This window comes from Diabrotica virgifera, chromosome 8 (genome assembly GCF_917563875.1).
Source record: "Diabrotica virgifera virgifera chromosome 8, PGI_DIABVI_V3a".
NCBI classification, from domain to species: domain Eukaryota; kingdom Metazoa; phylum Arthropoda; class Insecta; order Coleoptera; family Chrysomelidae; genus Diabrotica; species Diabrotica virgifera.
Genome location: NC_065450.1, coordinates 188,302,944 through 188,322,992, shown reverse-complemented (window position 1 = coordinate 188,322,992; position 20,049 = coordinate 188,302,944). Strand labels below are relative to the sequence as shown.

At 32.9% G+C, this 20,049-nt stretch overlaps 1 protein-coding gene across 2 annotated transcripts in view; it reads right to left on the bottom strand.

Moving 5' to 3' along the window:
- The window catches only part of LOC126890074 (uncharacterized), a 308,382-nt gene extending 288,736 nt beyond the window's left edge, over positions 1–19,646 (bottom strand). For both annotated transcript variants that reach the window (XR_007700278.1, XM_050658904.1), the window contains exons 1-2: positions 19,365–19,646; positions 392–606 (exon numbers count right to left, since the gene is read on the bottom strand). Coding sequence is in view for 1 of the 2 variants with exons in the window: in XM_050658904.1 (XP_050514861.1) it covers positions 392–561 (170 nt within the window). In the remaining variant the exon portion in view is untranslated. The remainder of the gene's footprint in view (positions 1–391; positions 607–19,364) is intronic.
- Between the last annotated feature and the right edge of the window lie 403 nt (positions 19,647–20,049).

Here is a 20,049-nt window from a genome sequence, read left to right as displayed (position 1 = left end):
CGAAAAGCATATTGTCTAGAACACTGAGCTAGTTTTTGCAGATTATGTGTCACTAAGATAAACCCTTTTTCAACCTTTTTTTATTAAACTTATTTGTACTTAATAAAGTTTTATTTTTCAATAATAACTATGGTTTTGTTAAAAAAGAAAGAAAAACGCAAAAAGCTATTATCAAATATCTGCTCGTAAATTTTGCGAAGGTATCTATTATTCTCACATGTATGTATTCTATGAAGGTTACCTTTCTAGGGTTAATGAGTATTCTGATCCTAAGCTAGTAAATGTCTATTATGGTATACAAAAGCTGAACTACTTATTGGAAAATAATATGGTCTAAGAAATATCTAGAAGACTAAATTATACACAGTTAACAAATTTTAAGAATACTTACTAAGAATCTTCTTCAAAAAATTTAACCAATACTAAAGGTGGTTTCTTGAATTCAATCTTGTCTGAAGGGATCTTACTCAGATCTTTAACTTGACCTGGCCACCAAGCAGGACCCAACTTCACCCAGACGATATCTCCGTCTATATAGGTAGTGTGATGGTCCTCATCCATTTTATCCAATCGGTTTTGAAAATGTTATTCAAACGAATTAATAACCTAAAAATAATAATATTTAAAAAATAATATTGAAAACTACAAAAATCTACTTTGTATATCAACTAATGTGTTTATTGTTACACTGCTAAGAATTGAAAAGATAGAGAGAATACTTTCAAAACCATGATTTAAGTATATTCCAGGGCTATCCCAATAAGGTTTAGGAACGAAATTTCAAATAAATTGAAAATTTTCAGGTTAAAGGAAAATAGCAAGACAAGAAAAAATTGCCCAGAAATATTTCGGATAGTTTTTTATGACTATAATTTCTTTATTAATTTTGAATTAATTCTTTAAGGGAGTAAGCTTCGCGCCAATGTGTTTTAAATGCATTAATTTTTTTTTTTCGAATCCTGAGAAAGCTAATAAGTATTTGTGAAAAATTTAAAGCAGAATGAAAGATTACATTTTTACCGAGGGCCGAAAGTCCCTGAAAACTTCTATGTTTATTTTAATAAGTTACAGGGGGTGAAAAAAGAGAAAATTGAGTGTGATTTGTAATTTCCCATAATATCTCATTCAAAAGAAACTTTTTGTTTATGCTAAGGGACTTTCGGCCCTCGGTAATAATGTAATCATTCATTCTGCGTTTAAATTTTTCAAAAATATTTATGTATTAGTTTTCTCAGGATTCGAAAAAAATGAAAACATTTAAAAAGCATTCGTCTGAAATTTTGTGCCTACTCTCTTAAAAACAGAGTCATAACTTTCATTCAAGAAACAAAATTAATAATTGACAAAGAAAAAGATAGACCTAACAGAAAGGATTATTAAAAAATAAACCTATGCTGAAAACTCTATGGAGCCGTCAAAACACATTTATAACATAACCAAAGACTGGATGCAGTGAGAAGAGGCAGGCCTAGAGCAGGATTTAATGCATGATGATTAAGCATTGAAAAAAAGGAATATAAATATTATGAGTTTAATACATACTCTGGGCTAATTAGCAAAATACAAGGAAAAGTTATTTACCAGCAATTTTATTGCTGGAATCGAATCTTATTATTGTATGTATTAATAATATAGGTATGCAAAGTCCGCAGATAGTGTGCTACTTTTTTTATAAACAAAATGGCGCCCGAAAATCGTGTTTTTTTCAAGTTTTGCTGTATAACTCCAAAGATTTTAACTTTAGACCAAAAACACCCAAATAAAAATTCACCGCAATTAAATTCTGCATAGAGACGTGTTTTTTTCGATTTACTTCGACGAAAACTTTCCCCGGAAAAAGCGGGTTTTTCCAACAAAATCTTTAATTTTCAACTAAACTTTTAGATAAGTAGTTGTTAATCAATAATTAAATAACTTGGTAACGTAAAAGCCTTTTCCGTATATATTATAATTCCAGAAGTCTATGGAAATTGAATGAACAGTTTAGCAACAATTAAAATGTTAATTAAAAATTTACGGTCGCTATAATAACGACAATAATTATGAGGCATAAGAATAACTATGATTTTTTCATAAAGACACTATACCTATCTAATGTACTTTACAGAATTGAAATTGGACTATTTAAGCGGCCTCAGGAATATTTTAAAATTATAAACAATTTTTTGGTTTATAAACAAATAGAATATCTCGGGAAATATTAAACTAAATTAAATTGTGAAAACGGTATTCAAAAGACAGCGGCAGGACGCTTCTTTTAAAAGAAAAAACGTTTAATTATGACGAGTGGTTCCTGAGATACAACCGGTCAAAGTTGACCGGAATTTACGGCAAAGATATAAACAATAGGATCATAATTTTCAAACCATCACCTTTTTATTTTTGTCCTCTTTCTCCACACCAATTTTCATATCTTTAAAATCCTCATAACATATATTATTATAATAAAAACTATTGATCATACGTGTGAAAATTGCCAAAAATAGCAAAATTCCAATCAAAAATTAGGTTGAAAAAAATGTAACCCTCAAAGTTCAAAATCGGTATACGTTAACAAAATGCATTTTCTCGGCTTCCCACGGAGCAATTTCCTTCATTCTTTTTTTGTTCCCTAATAACTCGAGTAGAGCCATCGAACTAACGCATTATTAAATGTCAAACTTGCTTTTGTTTTGTTATAATATTATTTATAAGAACAGAAAATTACATATTTTTTCCAGTTGTAGGCTTTTTTTAGATAAACTTACTACAAGTGTACCTTTTAAAGTTAAAAACATAAATATTCTCATTTGAAAGCTGTATAATTATTTAAACAATTTTTATTTAAACAAATTAAAATATTGTGTTATAATAAATAAATAAATTTATTATAACAAAAGAAAAGCAAGTTTGACATTTAATAATGCGTTAGTTCGATGGCTCTACTCGAGTTACTTGGGAACAAAAAAAGAATGAAGGAAATTGCTCCATGGGAAGCCGAGAAAATGCATTTTTTTAACGTATACCGATTTTGAACTTTGAGGGTTACATTTTCTACAACCTAATTTTTGATTGGAATTTTGCTATTTTTGGCAATTTTCACACGTATTATCGATAGTTTTTATTATAATAATATATGTTATGAGGATTTTAAAGATATGAAAATTGGTGTGGAGAAAGAAGACAAAAATAAAAAGGTGATGGTTTGAAAATTATGATCCTATTGTTTATATCTTTGCCGTAAATTTCGGTCAACTTTGACCGGTTGTATCTCAGGAACTACTCGTCATAATTAAACGTTTTTTCTTTTAAAAGAAGCGTCCTGCCGCTGTCTTTCGAATACCGTTTTCACAATTTAATTTAGTTTAATATTTCCCGAGATATTATATTTGTTTATAAGCCAAAAAATTGTTTATAATTTTAAAACATTCCTGAGGCCGCTTAAATAGTCCAATTTCAATTCTGTAAAGTACCTTAGATAGGTATAGTGTCTTTTTATGAAAAAATCATAGTTATTCTTATGCACCATAATTATTGTCGTTATTATAGCGACCGTAAATTTTTAATTAACATTTCAATTGTTGCTAAACTGTTCATTCAATTTCCATCGGCTTCCGGAATTATAATATATACGGAAAGGGCTTTTACGTTACCAAGTTATTTAATTATTGATTAACAACTACTTATCTAAAAGTTTAGTTGAAAATTAAAGATTTTATTGGAAAACCCCGCTTTTTCCGGGGAAAGTTTTCGTCGAAGTAAACCGGAAAAAACACGCCTCTATGCAGAATTTAATTGCGGTGAATTTTTATTTGGGTGTTTTAGGTCTAAAGTTAAAATCTTTGGAGTTATAGAGCAAAAATTGAAAAAAATACGATTTTCAGGCGCCATTTTGTTTATAAAAAAAGTAGCACACTATCTGCGGACTTTGCATATCTATATTATTAATATATACAATCATAAGATTCGATTCCAGCAATAAAATTGCTGGTAAATAACTTTTCCCAAAAATGGCCTATTCTCCGATAATCAGCCTAGACTAACAAGCAATGATTATGCTTAAGAGAAAACAGTAGCGATCAACAGGTAGCAACAAACGCGGTCCAAGATTGCGGCTGTAATTTTGAATATTTAGTCGAGATGTTTTACACACATATTCGAATATAATAAAGAATGGCGGTACAGAGCCCAATTTGAGAAATATATTAGAATGTGGAAATTACTCTGTAATTAAATACAATATTAAAAAAAGGAGCCTGTACCGCCATTAAGGAGAACAAAAAAATACACTTTCTTCAAATTAACTTTTTTAGCCCATGCCTAGATTTTGTGTCATTTTGGACCTACTAAAATTTTTTATTTCTAACAATAAATCGAAAATATTATAACTAATAACTAATTTGGCAACATGGAGAAATTGTCACTGTCATTTTGACAATCCTGCGTCAGATTTTCTCTTATCTGTTCTGTTATCTTTATCGAGATCTGTTCAGTGCAGTAGTGAATTTTAAGAATTCGGCATTGTTTCATAGGAAAGTAGTGTTTTATAGTTAATTTATTATATTTTTGTGTAATAGAACTAAGTTGTTGGCCTATTTGAAAAAATAGATTATTGTTAATTGTGAGTTTTAGTTATATGTAGATAGGTAAGTATATTTTACGTAAAAATATTTCGAATTCTAATGCGAGTATATAAAGTTTTAGGAGGATTTTTCATTCTAAAAATATAATCAATAGTTTAACAAAATGGGAAAAGTAAATCAAACGAAAAATAAAGTGAAACCGTCCAAGAAAAAGTCCGTTAAAAACCGTGCAAAAATTATGCGAAAATCGAAATTTGTTTCGCTTCACAACGAAAAATGATTATTTATTATTGTTTTATTATTAGATATTTCATGCAAATACCTATCTTAACATAAAATTTTCACCCATTTTGGTTTATTTTTATAAATATTTATTTACTAATAATAAAATCGTTTTCTATTACAGTAGAACCCCGCAAATCCGAACCCCGCAAATCCGAACTTTCGGCAAATCCGAACCAACAGAAAGTGAAAAATTTTTTAAAAATTCAAAATAAAAATTTAAAAACATGTTTATTATATGTAAGTACACAGAACCAGAAAATTTAACAATGTAAAATTAATAGGAATTTGGACATGTGAAATTTATTAAAAATAAATACGTACTTTATATACTTTACTTTATATACTTTATACGTATTACCATACATCAGCGTTTCCCAACCGGTGGGTCGCGACCCACTAGTGGGTCGCGAGCGGATTTCAGGTGGGTCGCGGCGTGGGTCTTACAGTAGCTGTGTAGCTTACAGTGACCGTGTTCCTTATTTTTTTCTATCATCATGGGTGAGGGATGGGTCGCGAACATGAAAAAACAGCAGAAGGTGGGTCGCCAGACATAAAAGGTTGGGAACCACTGCCATACATACTTATAAAAACTTAAACACAATCAATAAAGGAATGTGCATAATACACATTTCCCATGGTATACTATGAACGAAAACATTGAAAAAGATAAGAAACATGAGAAACATAGTGTAATCAATATCCAGATTACAAATTAAATGAATCATTTACATGGCCGAATTCCCATGTCCCCTGACGAAACAAAACTACTAGCGTTAGCGATTTAATATTTCAGTGATCTAAATCTAAATATTTTTAAGCTTTAGAATATTGGAGGCATAAACGTGCGGATAAAGTTTCATAAAGGGATCGGTGGCAGTCCAAATCTTTTAAAAATCATCTTCGTTAGCTTCTTCGGCTAACTTTCGGATAATCCGAACTTTTCAGAATCCGAACAGGCTTCGGCCTGTTCCGACAGTTCGGATTTGCGGGGTTCTACTGTACTTCCATTTAGCACGACTATGATATTGTCAAAATATTAATCTTAGATAATGTCAAAGATTACCACTGTTGCCAAAGTTTATGATACTATCTCCCGAAGTTATATTTTGTTGCTACCTGTTGATCGCTACTGTTGGTACAGTAACAGTAACAGTAACAGGTAGCAACAAACGCGTTCCAAGATTGCGGCTCTAATTTTGAATATTTTGTCGAGATATTTTTATGAATTCAAATATATCACTTCAAATATTTAACAGAAGTCCTGTAATTTTGTTCTTTGTTTTGACATATTTTATATTTCACTATGCCTATACACATCTTACAGTGCACAGATTCTAAAGGTGCCGGTGGGGGATGGCGTCTATCCTCAGTATTATAGTTGGTGTATGAGAAAGAAAGTATTCGAACGAGATAATGAAATAACGAATATTATAATGATATTTATTGTTATTTCATTATTTCGAATACTTTCTCTCTCATACAGTGACTATAATATTGCGCATAGACGCCATCCCCCACCAGCACATTTAGAATCTGTGCACTGTATGTCTCTGTATTATGTATTACAATTTTCGAAAAAAAAATACTACTACTACTACAATTAGGAAAGAAAAAGCTTGAGAAGAAAGAAGAAATCTTGGCTGAGGAATATCAGAGATTGGACTAACCTAAGTGTTGAACAGATATTCACGTTGCAAAAGATATGGAAGCATTCAAAGAAGACCTTCGTTAGAAGACGGCACAATAAGAAAAAAACTACTACAATAATTGAGGGGGTTAGAAGTAAAAGGGTTTTATGTGCACTTTTTGAAAATTCTACTCTAAATACAGATTCGCATACTTAAATGGTATTATAACTTGGTGGTAAAACGATTTAAGCATATTTCACCCTACAGTCGCCATATTATATCGCCATTATATTTAGTTCACTGAAAACAATTGCAGTTTGGTTTGGTAGTAAACAGGTTTACGTGCGCTTTACCACAAAACTGTTTGTAGTATTCTGTAAAACAAATAGTAATAAACGGGTTTAAGTGCGCTTGAACCATTTTACCACAAAACTATTTTTAGTATACTGTAATGTGTAAACACTTGTTAACACAGGATTAATTTCAAGTAAATAAATATTAGATTTGTGACTAATTTTGAAGACTAATTAAGTATTATGCAACGTGCCAGTTGTAGTTACACTGTGGATAACAGATGGTATAAAAATGATTGGTAATATGTAGTTAACATCTGCACTTGAACCGTTTTACCAGTAACATTTATCAACACCATGTACTGATTCAAGTACATTTTTTAATAATTGAAAAAAAAGAAGGATATAGGATATAGTATGAGTAATAATATACCCTTATATTTTTATCATTTTATAGTACATTGTACACTAGACATATTTCAGTTTAATTTAATAACTCCTAGAATTTACAAAACTCAAAAATCGTTGAAGCGGATTATCTCAGAACTATCAAAACTGCACTTTTACGTCTGGCCCCCTCAACTGAATTGGTCGTTTGAGAAACCTGACATGTCCAAAAAATTTGATTTTCGTTTACTTGCATTTTTACTAACCTTAGATTTAGTCACATGTTTCAAGAGAAATCTGACCCTGTTTACATTCTATATGAACCTAGAGACTTGAGGAATTTTTCTGAATCAAGAGAAACCCATAGATATGAGATGTTTTTTGTACTTTTCCACAACTTTGCTTTTGTGGAGAGGTCGAGTTTCTCAAACGACGGATTCAATTATAAATCACAAAATACAAGGTAATTTTCATTGTTGGATTATTTATTCAACTATTTATGACTAAATAAAGGAGTGAGACAAGATGACTCACTGTCAGCAACACTATTTAACCTGGCAGTAGATTTTGTGTTAAGAAAGATCCACAAGAGAATTTTAATAATTTTAAAAATTTATCTAATTCTAGTAAATTGTAGTTGTTATTTGTTATTGATATTATTTTTCTTTTGACTGTATGTAAGCTTTGTCCAAAAAATTGTAAAAATTTTCAGTGACAATAAAGCATATTTTTATTCTAATCTATTCTAAACCTAAGAGGATCAGGTTGCCAACTAATCGCCTATGCAGATGATATACACTTGGTTGGAGTATGCAACTGCAACTTGGTTGCAGATGATATACACATGGTAATATGGTTGGAGTAATAGTGTTGCTGAACAGGTAAGTGTCATTGTATACCGGGTGTAACAATAATACTGTGTTTTTTCCTGAAAGTTCGTAACACCCTGTGGAATAATCTAGCATTTAAAAAGTATTGAAATTAAAACTAAATTGTAGCCTTAGCCTTTCTTAACATTCTGCTTTTTGACTCATTCACTTATGTTGGATAATAAAAAAGTTAGGTACTTTGACAACTAGCCATGTTCTTCATCAATACAGGGTGTTTCTAAATAAAAAATGCATGAAAAAATAATGACAGTTTACTTTATAAAAGTATGTCTGCAAATGCTTCGTTTCCGAGATAGGGGATGCTGAATTTTTTCTTACAAACTGACGATTTATTGCTCTAAAACTGGTTGAGATATGCAAATGAAATTTGCAAAATTTGAAAATACATAATTGTAAGTCAAAAAATGCGCAATAACTGCCTCTTAAAACCCACCAAATTTCATTTGCATATCTCAACCGGTTTTAGAGCAATAAATAAATTGTCAGTGTGTAAGAAAAAATTCAACATCCGGTATCTCGGAAATGAAGCATTTGCAGACATATGTTTATAAATCAAACAGTCATTAATTTTTCATGCAAAATTGCCCCTTAAAGTTTGTCGCACTTATTTAGAAACACCCTGTGTTGATGAAGAACATGGCTAGTTTTCAAAGTACCTAACTTGTTCATTATCCAACATAAGTGAATGAGTCAAAAAGCAGCATGTTAAGAAAGGCTAAGGCTACAATTGAGTTTTCATTTCAATATTTTTTAAATGCTAGAATATTCCACAGGGTCTTACGAACTTTCAGGAAAAAACACAGTATTATTGTTACACCCGGTATATAATGACATTTACCTGTTCAGCAACACTATTACTACATCCATATTCTTAGAGAATAAGGCTATAACATATTAAAAAAATGATTAAAATCGGACAACAGGTGTCCCGATTTTTTTGGCCAGGAGTGTAGTAATAGTAACAAAAACAAGAAAAATCATGAAAAAATTATTAATGGCGATTGAAGAAGAGGGAAAGAAGATGGGACTAAGAATTAATGAAAAGAAAACAAAACTAATGAAACTCGGAAAATCAGAACAAAACAGAGAGATAAGGGTAGGAAATAAAAAATTGGAGGATGTACAAAAACCGAGACACATACATCCTAAACACAACTAAAATGTTAAAAATAAGCAAGGGAATATTCGTGGGTATATTGCCATTTTTTAAATTCCTTCCCACTGGAAATATTCCCAGTCAACATCACTAATATCAACCCTACCAGTGGATAGTAATTTTCACCCGTGTTGAGCTGGCCCCCCCGCCCACTTGAAAAAATTAAAAAACAAATAGCCCTGATTTATGAGCTATTTATGAGCTCTCATATTCCGCAAACTAAAAATTTTGAGCTCGTTCCACTGAGCAGGAATTTAATACCCTAGTGGGGGGGACTTAAAAATAGGAATATTGAATCGGTTTTTGCGGCAGAATTACGAGCTATTTATGAGCTCTTGAAATTATATAGTTTCGATTTTTGAGCTCATCCCCTTCACCCCCAAACAACCCTTTAATTGATTTAACTTAAGAGAAAGATGCTGAGAAAACTTAAAATATATCGTATTGCGGATATAATTCCTATAGCTTATATACTCTAAGAATAAACTATTAAATCAAGGGCATTTCGATTATTGAGCTACAACCCCTTCGCAGGAAAACCACCCTATCTTCCCGGCTTAAGAGAAAGTTGTACTTAAAATGCGTTAAACTAATTATTTGGCGACTACATATCATTTAATAATTTATAAGCTTCCAAATTACGCGCATTTAGATCAGTAAATTGCAATTTATTTTGTATAGTGCAGTCACTGAAGGTAAAAATTAACGATTACCTTCAATTTCGGTGAACCTTCATCGATTTTCACGAAAATTGGTCAGTGGTTATAGGATACGTCAAGAAACAAAGGTGACATGGTACCACCTTGCGCCTTTACCCTGAGGGTGGATACCGCCCCTTCTCGGGGGTGAAAATTATTTTATAAAAAATAAAATTTATTATACAAAGTTAATAAAATAAGTCAATACTTTTTAAGTTATTAAAGATCAAAGATTTTAATTATTTGTGAAAAAAATGCATGTTTTGAAGAGGTTTTTTGTAAATCACTGAAAAACTGTAAGTTTTTACAAAAAAGTTAATTGTAGTTTAATTCGTATAGCTTATATTCTAAGAATAAACTCTAAAATCACGCGCCTTTCGATTATTGAACTACAACCCCTTCGCAAGAAAACCATCCCTTATTCCCGGCTTAAGAGAGGGTTGTACTTAAAATAATTTAAATTAATTATTTGTCGACTATATATTGTTTAATAACTTATGAGCTCGCAAAATATACGCATCTCAATTATTGAATTGCCATTTTCTTTCTATAGTGCAGTCACTGAAGGTAAAAATCAACTATGACCTTCGATTTCGGTAAATCTCCATTCATTTTCACGAAAATTGGTGAGCGGATTTTGATACTATCAACTTTTTCTGGATCTTATTTTTGATGGGTATTTCTAAGTACTTTGACAAGTATTTAGTACCTAAGTGTTATAAAATGCATCTTTTTCCCGTTATTTAAGCTTGAACCCTTAGATTTGAACAGTCGCGGGAAAAAATATACATTTAATTACCAATAACTTACTTTAAATTAACATTAAAGGTTTTTCAAGTAAGCAATTTATTATCCACGAGGAAAATAAACTTCCTGTAGCTGGCTGTATACCATAAATCACAAAAATGCCAAGTTTCTTGTAAAAGGTATATATTAAAATACCCTAAATAAGGGTCAAAATACAAAACGTTTTCGGATTAAGGAATCCATCATCAGTGTTTAAAAGCCAAAATTTGCATGCCTGAGCCACCAAAATGTATAGGGTAAAAACCCTTTAAATGTAAATAATAAAGATGTTTTACATATTTATATAAAATTCATCGGATGTAATAGATAAACCTGGATGTTACCCAGGGCAACACAGGACTCTCCCCACGTGGTTGGAACTTTTTTTGGTGAAAACCTCACATATTGGATTTCAAGAGTTGGCCATTGAAATCCAATATGTGAGGTTTTCACCAAAAAAAGTTCCAACCACGTGGGGAGAGTCCTGTGTTGCCCTGGGTAACATCCAGGTTTATCTATTACATCCGATGAATTTTATATAAATATGTAAAACATCTTTATTATTTACATTTAAAGGGTTTTTACCCTATACATTTTGGTGGCTCAGGCATGCAAATTTTGGCTTTTAAACACTGATGATGGATTCCTTAATCCGAAAACGTTTTGTATTTTGACCCTTATTTAGGGTATTTTAATATATACCTTTTACAAGAAACTTGGCATTTTTGCAATTTATTATATTTTTTATTAGCTTCAATTTTAGTGATGAAAACTTTTTTGTAAAAACTTACAGTTTTTGAGTCATTTATGAAAAATCGCTCTAAAGCATGCATTTTCTTTCCAAAAATTAAAATATTTGATCTTTAATAACTCAAAAAGTATTGATTTATTTTAATCACATTATATAACAAATTTTGCTTACAATTTGTCCCTCTCTCGATTTGTGGGGTTATTTTTAATAAAGTAATTTTCACTTCCGAGAAGGGGTGACATATACCCCAGGCTAAAACCCCAAGTTGTTATTGTCAATTCGTGAAAATAAATGGAAATTTACCGAAATCGAAGGTAATAGTTGATGTTTACCATCAGTGACTGCACTATAGAAAGAAAATGGCAATTCAATAATTGAGATGCGTATATTTTGCAAGCTAATAAATTATTAAACGATATGTAGTCGCCAAATAATCAATTTAAATTATTTTAAGAACAACTCTCTCTTAAGCCGGGAAAATGGGGTCGTTTTCTTGCGAAGGGGTTGTAGCTATATAATCGAAGGGTGCGTGATCTAAGAGTTTATTCTTAGAATATAAGCTATACGAATTAAACTACTATTAACTTTTTTGTAAAAACTTACAGTTTTTCAGTGATTTACAAAAAACCTCTTTAAAACATGCATTTTTTTCACAAATAATTAAAATCTTTGATCTTTAATAACTTAAAAAGTATTGACTTATTTTATTAACTTTATATAATAAATTTTGCTTTTAATTTGTTCATTTATTGATTTGTGCAGTTATTTTTTATAAAATAATTTTCACCCCCGAGAAGGGGCGGTATCCACCCTCAGGGTAAAGGCGCAAGGTGGTACCATGTCACCTTTGTTTCTTGACGTATCCTCTAACCACTGACCAATTTTCGTGAAAATCGATGAAGGTTCACCGAACTTGAAGGTAATCGTTGATTTTTACCTTCAGTGACTGCACTATACAAAATAAATTGCAATTTACTGATCGAAATGCGCGTAATTTGGAAGCTTATAAATTATTAAATGATATGTAGTCGCCAAATAATTAGTTTAACGCATTTTAAATACAACTTTCTCGTAAGCTGGGAAGATAGGGTGGTTTTCTTGCGAAGGGGTTGTAGCTCAATAATCGAAATGCCCTTGATTTAATAGTTTATTCTTAGAGTATATAAGCTATAGGAATTATATCCGCAATACGATATATTTTAAGTTTTCTCAGCATCTTTCTCTTAAGTTAAATCAATTAAAGGGTTGTTTGGGGGTGAAGGGGATGAGCTCAAAAATCGAAACTATATAATTTCAAGAGCTCATAAATAGCTCGTAATTCTGCCGCAAAAACCGATTCAATATTCCTATTTTTAAGTAGTGGGGGGGGGGGGGCTGACTCAGGGTCTCAGGGTATTAAATTCCTGCTCAGTGGAACGAGCTCAAAATTTTTAGTTTGCGGAATATGAGAGCTCATAAATAGCTCATAAATCAAGGCTATTTGTTTTTTAATTTTTGCAAGTGGGGGGGGCCAGCTCAACACGGGTGTAATTTTCAGCCACTGCTAGTCCTAACAGAAAATAATTACAAAAATTACTAGACAATTGGAACTGGGATCAGTGAACTGTGTATACCACACAATGTAGGAATGGAACATAAAGGTATATAGACCTAATAGAAATATAACATATTATAATTTGTGATCAAAATTTATACACAGATCAAAAACAAGGTTTCTTATGTACAACATTCTAAAGGAGTCACTACATGCAGACTTTAATACAAGTAGTGTAAAACACTTTCAGTGTAAAGAGCAATTTGGTATGAAAATAAGTAAAAAACCCAAAGTGATGTCAACCAAAAAAACCAAAGCGTACCTCAACCTTGCACAATAAATGGGCACATTTTAGGACAGGTCAATAGATTTAAGTACCTGGGATGTTGGATTGATAGCAGCCTAAACTCTAATCTAGAAATAAGATTGAGAATAAAACAGGCCAGAAAATCTTTCGAAAAAATTAAAAAACTGCTTTGTGATTCTCGAATAAAAGTCAAAATTCGACTACAGTGGAACCTCAATAAGTCGGCCTCCGATAACCCAGAAGTCTGGCTAACCCGGACCGATTATCATCAGACAAAACAAACATTTATTCACTTTTATTAAGTTTTTTCCCAAGAAATAAACAATACTGTATACACCCATACCTCGCTATACGGCCGCTATTTATACGGCATTTCGCTATAACGGCGCTCTTCAATTAAGGCATGTTTTTGATTTATGGCCTAAAATGTTTCGCTATAGCGGCCAAAAAACTTTTTTTCGATGTAGATACATCTACATTATGGAAAATTATATTAACTCAATTATGAAAAAAATAGAAAAACTATTGATTATAGGGATTGCGGACAATAACAAACAGAGAATGCCAATAAGTCAAATGACTATCCATGAAAAACTAAAATATTTTCAAAAATTTGCAATGAAATGGAAATACCAATGAATCTGTTGAAGATGTCACATTTCAAGTAAGCCGATGATGGTTTGAAGATAAAAAATGGGTTAATTTTCATAAATGAAATGAAAGAGCAAACAGCTTGCGTTGATGAGATTGCAAGGAATATCCTAACATATTAAAGAGAATTGTTGAAAGAGGGGTTATAAACTTAAACAAGTATTTAACGTAGACGAAACAGGGCCTCGATTTTTGACCCTTCGCTTCATTATCGAAGGTATTTGTTTTGTATCTGTTTAGTATATGAAGCAAATACGTTCGATAATAAAGTAAAGGGTCAAAAATCGAGGCGCACGGCTTTATTGAAAGCGAATGCCTGATCGCATGTACATTTCATAAACCAAAAATCTGCGCCTGGTTGTAAGGTGTCTAAAGAACGATTAACATTGCCACTTAATGCAAATGCCACGGGTAATTTTAAGCTAAAACCACTTTTAATATATTTTTGTCCGAAAATCCAAGGCCTCTTAAAGTACTAAGTAAAAATCAATTACCCGTCATGGAGATCCAACAAGAAAGCTTGGATGACTAAGGCTACTTTTGAGGATTGGTTGAAAAATCACATTTTTAGAGAAGCGAACGAATATTTGCGAGATAAAAGATAAACCATGTTACATATTTAAAAAATTTGGAACCGATCCCATTGAATTTGTATGAGTTTGTATTAGAATACTTGATTCCTTATAGGGCTTTTCGCTTTACGGCCAAGTTTCGTGGAACGTATCTAGGCCATAAAGCGAGGTATGAGTGTACAACGGTACATAATTTAGATGTACTGTGCATATTATGTATTTCATGTTTTTGCAATTATAATGTGTACATATTTGTTTATTATTTATATATGTGTTTTATTAATTTTTACCATATCCTCCGACTAACCCGGATTTTCGATAACCCGGATTGGCAGCAGTCCCGATTAATCCGACTTATCGAGGTTACACTGTACTTTTATCAAAATGCTACGTCTGGTCAACTCTTCTCTACGAAGTTGAGACATGGACCTTTAAAACATCAACCATAAGTAAATTGGAGGCCTTTGAAATGTGTTTCACACTGAAAGTTAGAAAAACGTCATACCTAAGCCTCATACTCAGAAATAATAAGTACCAATATGCTCAACTTATAGTGAAAGGAATGATCGAGAAGACTAGGAAGGAAAAAACTATCGTGGCTAAGAAACATCTGACAATGGACAGGTCTAAATTTTGAAATGCTAATAAGAACAGCTGAAGACAGAGAAGAGTTTGCAATATTGTAGTAGCTTTTGGATAGTCCTATCAGGGAAATTGAATCAATCCCTGCCTTCTGCAGATTCCAGGTGTTTTCTGACCCAGGAAACTAGTACCTGCTAAGGGTCCCCTGTCCAGGGTCACGGATGAAGCCCACAACGGCATCCAGGGCGGAGAAGAAGGTCTTCAAAACGGTCTGGAGGATGGAGGTGGCAGCCCCCTGGTTTTAGGGCTTGTATAAAATCGAACCTGGAAATTGGTAGCTGGTTTTTCAGTATCTGTATTGAGCGGAAGTCATTTAGGCCAGAACGGTCAATACAGAATAGTACTCGGTGCGGTGGCAACGACTTAAACAGCGTGTACACAGCAGTGTAGAAAGCCAAGGGAATGACTACTACACTATTTTTCCCAGGTTAATCAATATGGCTGAGGAAATAAACGATGGCCCCCAGTACGGGCGCTTCTTAAATGGGGCAGGGGTGCGAAGAATCTCCCGCTTGGCCAAATTTGATATACAGAGAAGTTGTAGAATAGGCACATGGAATGTGCGGAGTTTATATGAACCAGGAAAAACACACAATGCCATAAATGAGATGAAAAGGCTGCAAATATCAATTCTGGGTATCAGTGAAATGCGATGGCCCGGATCTGGCCAATGCCATGTGGATGATCATGAAGTATATTATGCAGGAGAAGTGAGTAATTACCATCGTCATGGTGTAGGATTCATAGTCTCAAACGAGGTTAGCAAATGTGTTAGGGCGGTATGCCAGGTATCTGAACGAGTCATAATGATTCAGTTGAACGCGAAACCCAGAAACATAAATTTAATACAAGTGTATGCACCGACAGCGGAAAGTGAACTGGAAGAACTTGACAAGTTCTACGCCGATGTAAAAACTGTTACCGACCAACTCAAGACTAGAGATCTCACCATTCTGATGGGTGACCTTAATGCTAAGATAGGAAAAGGCAGACAAAGTAATATTATTGGCTGTTATGGACTGGGCGATAGAAATGAAAGGGGAGACTATTTCACAGATTTTTGCAAAGAACATAATCTATGTATAATGAATACCTTTTTCAAATTACCTAAAAGGAGATTATATACGTGGAAATCTCCAACAGATACCCCCAATAATATCGTAAGAAACCAAATTGACTACATAACCATCAGTGAGCGTTACAGAAATGCAGTAAAGTCTGTAAAAACCTATCCTGGCGCCGACGTGCCATCTGATCACAATCTATTGTTAGCTGAAATAAAATTAAAACTTAAACGGATAAAACAACAACGATCCTCTAACAAACTGGATACCGATTTTATTAGAAACAACAGTCAGGGGATTTCAAACAATTTAGAGAGCAATTATGAGAATAGCGAACAACAAGAATCCATCGAGGATCATTGGAACCAAATCAAAACGATTATAAGCAACTCAACTCCAAACTTCAAAGAGAAAAATCAAAAGAAGCAACAGTGGATGAACGATGAGATTTTGAATTTGATGGAAAAAAGACGCAAATTTAGGAATCAAAACATCGAAATGTATAAACGCATTAATAAAGAGATAAGGACTAAAATACGAGCGGCAAAAGAAACATACTTTGAAAAAAAATGTTTAGAAATTGAAGAGTTGCAGAGAAAACATAATTCATTTAATATGTATAAAAAAAATAAAAGAACTCACCGGTCAGAACAAAAAACATGCAAATAACATCGTTGATAGAGAAGGAAAACTGATTATCACTGATCTGGATAAAATAGACAGATGGAAATACATTGAGGAACTGTTTAATGATGAAAGGCCTGAGCTTGAAATTAACGAAGTAGTTACAGGACCTGAAATAACTATGGACGAAATTGAACAAGCAATAAGATTAGCAAAGACCAGAAAAGCGACGGGACCAGACGAAATACTGAATGAAATAATAAAGCTCTTCGAAAATTCAGGTAAAAGATCTCTCCTTCATCTTTTTAATAAAGTTTATCAAACTGGCTATATACCAACGGATTGGCTGCCTTCATCTTTTTAATAAAGTTTATCAAACTGGCTATATACCAACGGATTGGCTGCTGTCGACTTTTGTGACGATACCTAAAAAAGCAAACGCGAAAAGATGTAGTAACTACCGAACCATTAGCTTGATGAGTCATGTTTTAAAGATATTTCTATGAATTTTGCACTCTAGGATATACCACAGTGGTTCCCAACCTTTTATGTCTGGCCACCCACCTTCTGATGTTTTTTCATATTCGCAACCCATCCCTCACCCATGATGATATATATGTACGTTATTCAGCTACTGTAAGAGCCACGCCGCGACCCAGCTGAAATCCAACCGCGACCCACTAGTGGGTCGCGACCCACCGGTTGGGAAACGCTGATGTACCAAAATATAGAAGAACAGCTTGGTGATACACAGTTTGGATTCCGCAATAACCTTGGGACCAGAGAAGCACTGTTTAGTATTCAGGTTATGGTACAGAGATGCAGAGATGTCGGACATCCGGTTTATATGTGTTTCATTGACTTTGAGAAGGCCTTTGATCGGGTAAAACATACGTAAATGATTGCTATTCTTCAGAAAGTGGGTATTGATGATAAAGACCTACGCATTATCAAAAATCTTTACTGGCATCAACGTGCAAACATCAGGATTGGCTGGGACACGTCTGAAGAACTTCAAATACGAAGAGGAGTAATTCAGGGCTGCATTTTGTCCCCACTAATATTTAACATCTATTCTGAGTTTGTTTTCAATAAAGCAGTGGATAATGCTCAATGTGGTATCAAAATGAATGGCGTCAATATTAATAATTTGAGATATGCGGATGACACGGTGTTAATTGCGAGCAATTATGAAGAACTTCAACATCTGATTAATAGGATTACCACAACGTGTGATGAATATGGACTCAAGCTAAACACAGCAAAGACCAAGGTGATGGTTGTCAGTAAGACGCCAATACAACCGGAAGTAGTAACAGCTTATGGTGAACAATTAGAGAGAACTAACAGTATCACCTACCTTGGTTGTAATCTAAATGAGAACTGGGACATGAGCAAAGAAATTAGAATACGTATAGAGAAGGCCAGAGTTTCATTCTTTAAGATAAAGAAACTTTTATGTGGAAACAACATTACTTTGAATCTTAAAATTAGATTAGTGAGATGTTATGTGTTCTCTACTCTTTTGTACGGTGTCGAAGGTTGGACTTTAACAGATACTCTTCTCAAGAAATTGAAAGCCTTTGAAATTTGGGTATACCGAAGAATCCTACGAATAAGTTGGGTGGATAGAGTTCGTAACGAAGTTGTTTTGCACCGGATGGGAAAAGTCACAGAAGTCGTCAGAACAGTTAAAAATCGAAAACTTGAATATTTTGGCCATGTTATGAGACACCCAGAGAGATATAATATACTCCATTTAATAATACAAGGCAAGGTAGACGGAAGAAGAGGGCCAGGTCGAAGAAGAATGTCATGGCTTAAAAACCTGAGAGAATGGTATAACAGATCCTCTTCATCCCTTTTCCGAGCTGCCGTTAACAAAATTGCTATAACCAATTTGATAGCCAACGTTCGATAATTGAGCATGGTACATGAAGAAGAAGTAGTAGCTAACCTCCCTTGAGGAGAGGGCACTTTAAGAAGAAGAAAAACACTTTCAGGAAATAGAGGCGATCTCACTGATTATTCTAAAAATCAAGCCATAAGGGACTAAAAAAGAACTTTCCCATGTATGGAAGTATCTAACTAAGGAATCTATGGTGATCACACTAAAGCAAAATTGTTTCAGGTTGACTCACAAAACTCTAAAATATTTAGATAGTTTATATAATAACGAAAGTAAGACACAAACCCTTACAAAATCTGGCCATTAGTTAGACCTCATCTTAGCCCAGGTGATATTTCTTTCTAATTCATCCTATATCCCCATTTATTTTTTAGAAATCATTTATGAAATATTAGCATTCAATCTAGGTACTAACTGAAAATTGTCCAGCGTATAATATGCTTACTAAAATGAAGAAAATCGGGAATTATTTACCGCATTAAACAATTTCATGTTCAATGATGACAAAAACTTCTAAAGGATTTGCAGGTAAATGTATGCGCAATTACTAGTTCACTGTTTTTACAAAATATAAAAACAATTAGTACCTTATTGATAGCATATAAATTTAAAAGTTAATACCTACACTTTTTGTTTATATTCATCAAAATGTCGACAAATTCACTACTTGTCACAAATACTATCCTTTATTTTCTGTTTGGCGTCGCCATGTTGCCAATGCCTATTGTTGGAAACTGGCGAATAAATATAATCGAAAATTGGATAAATATGAACTATTCGATATTTCGAGAATTAAAAATTAAGGAATTGATTCATCTTTGTATTTGTTAATTACTTTAGCAAAAATGTCATTCCTTGCTGTATGATAATTTATGTAAAACAAAGACATGGATTTACTTTCTTGAGCGGTAAAAATGGGAATAAAAATTTTTTGGCATTCCTGGAAAAACATTCGATTACTAATATCATTCGATTGGATAGTTCCGATGGTCTCATGCCAACCTAAAAATAGACTATTTTAAATGGAGAAATAATTTGTCTTTCGGTTTATCCTTCAGGAATGTTGGCAGGGTTTTTAGGTTTACACTGTTCAATTAGGCATTTTAAAATTTTGTAAAATATTTTTATATCGGCATACATTTATTTAATTGAATTATAAATTTAATAAATATGAAAATTGTTTTTGTAATTGGTAACACTGTCAAAGAACACTGCAGATTGTGTCGTGGGTATGCAAGTGCAGAACCGGGATAAGGATAAACACATTTCTAATGCAACAGTAGTTGTACTTTTACCTGTTAATTTTAATA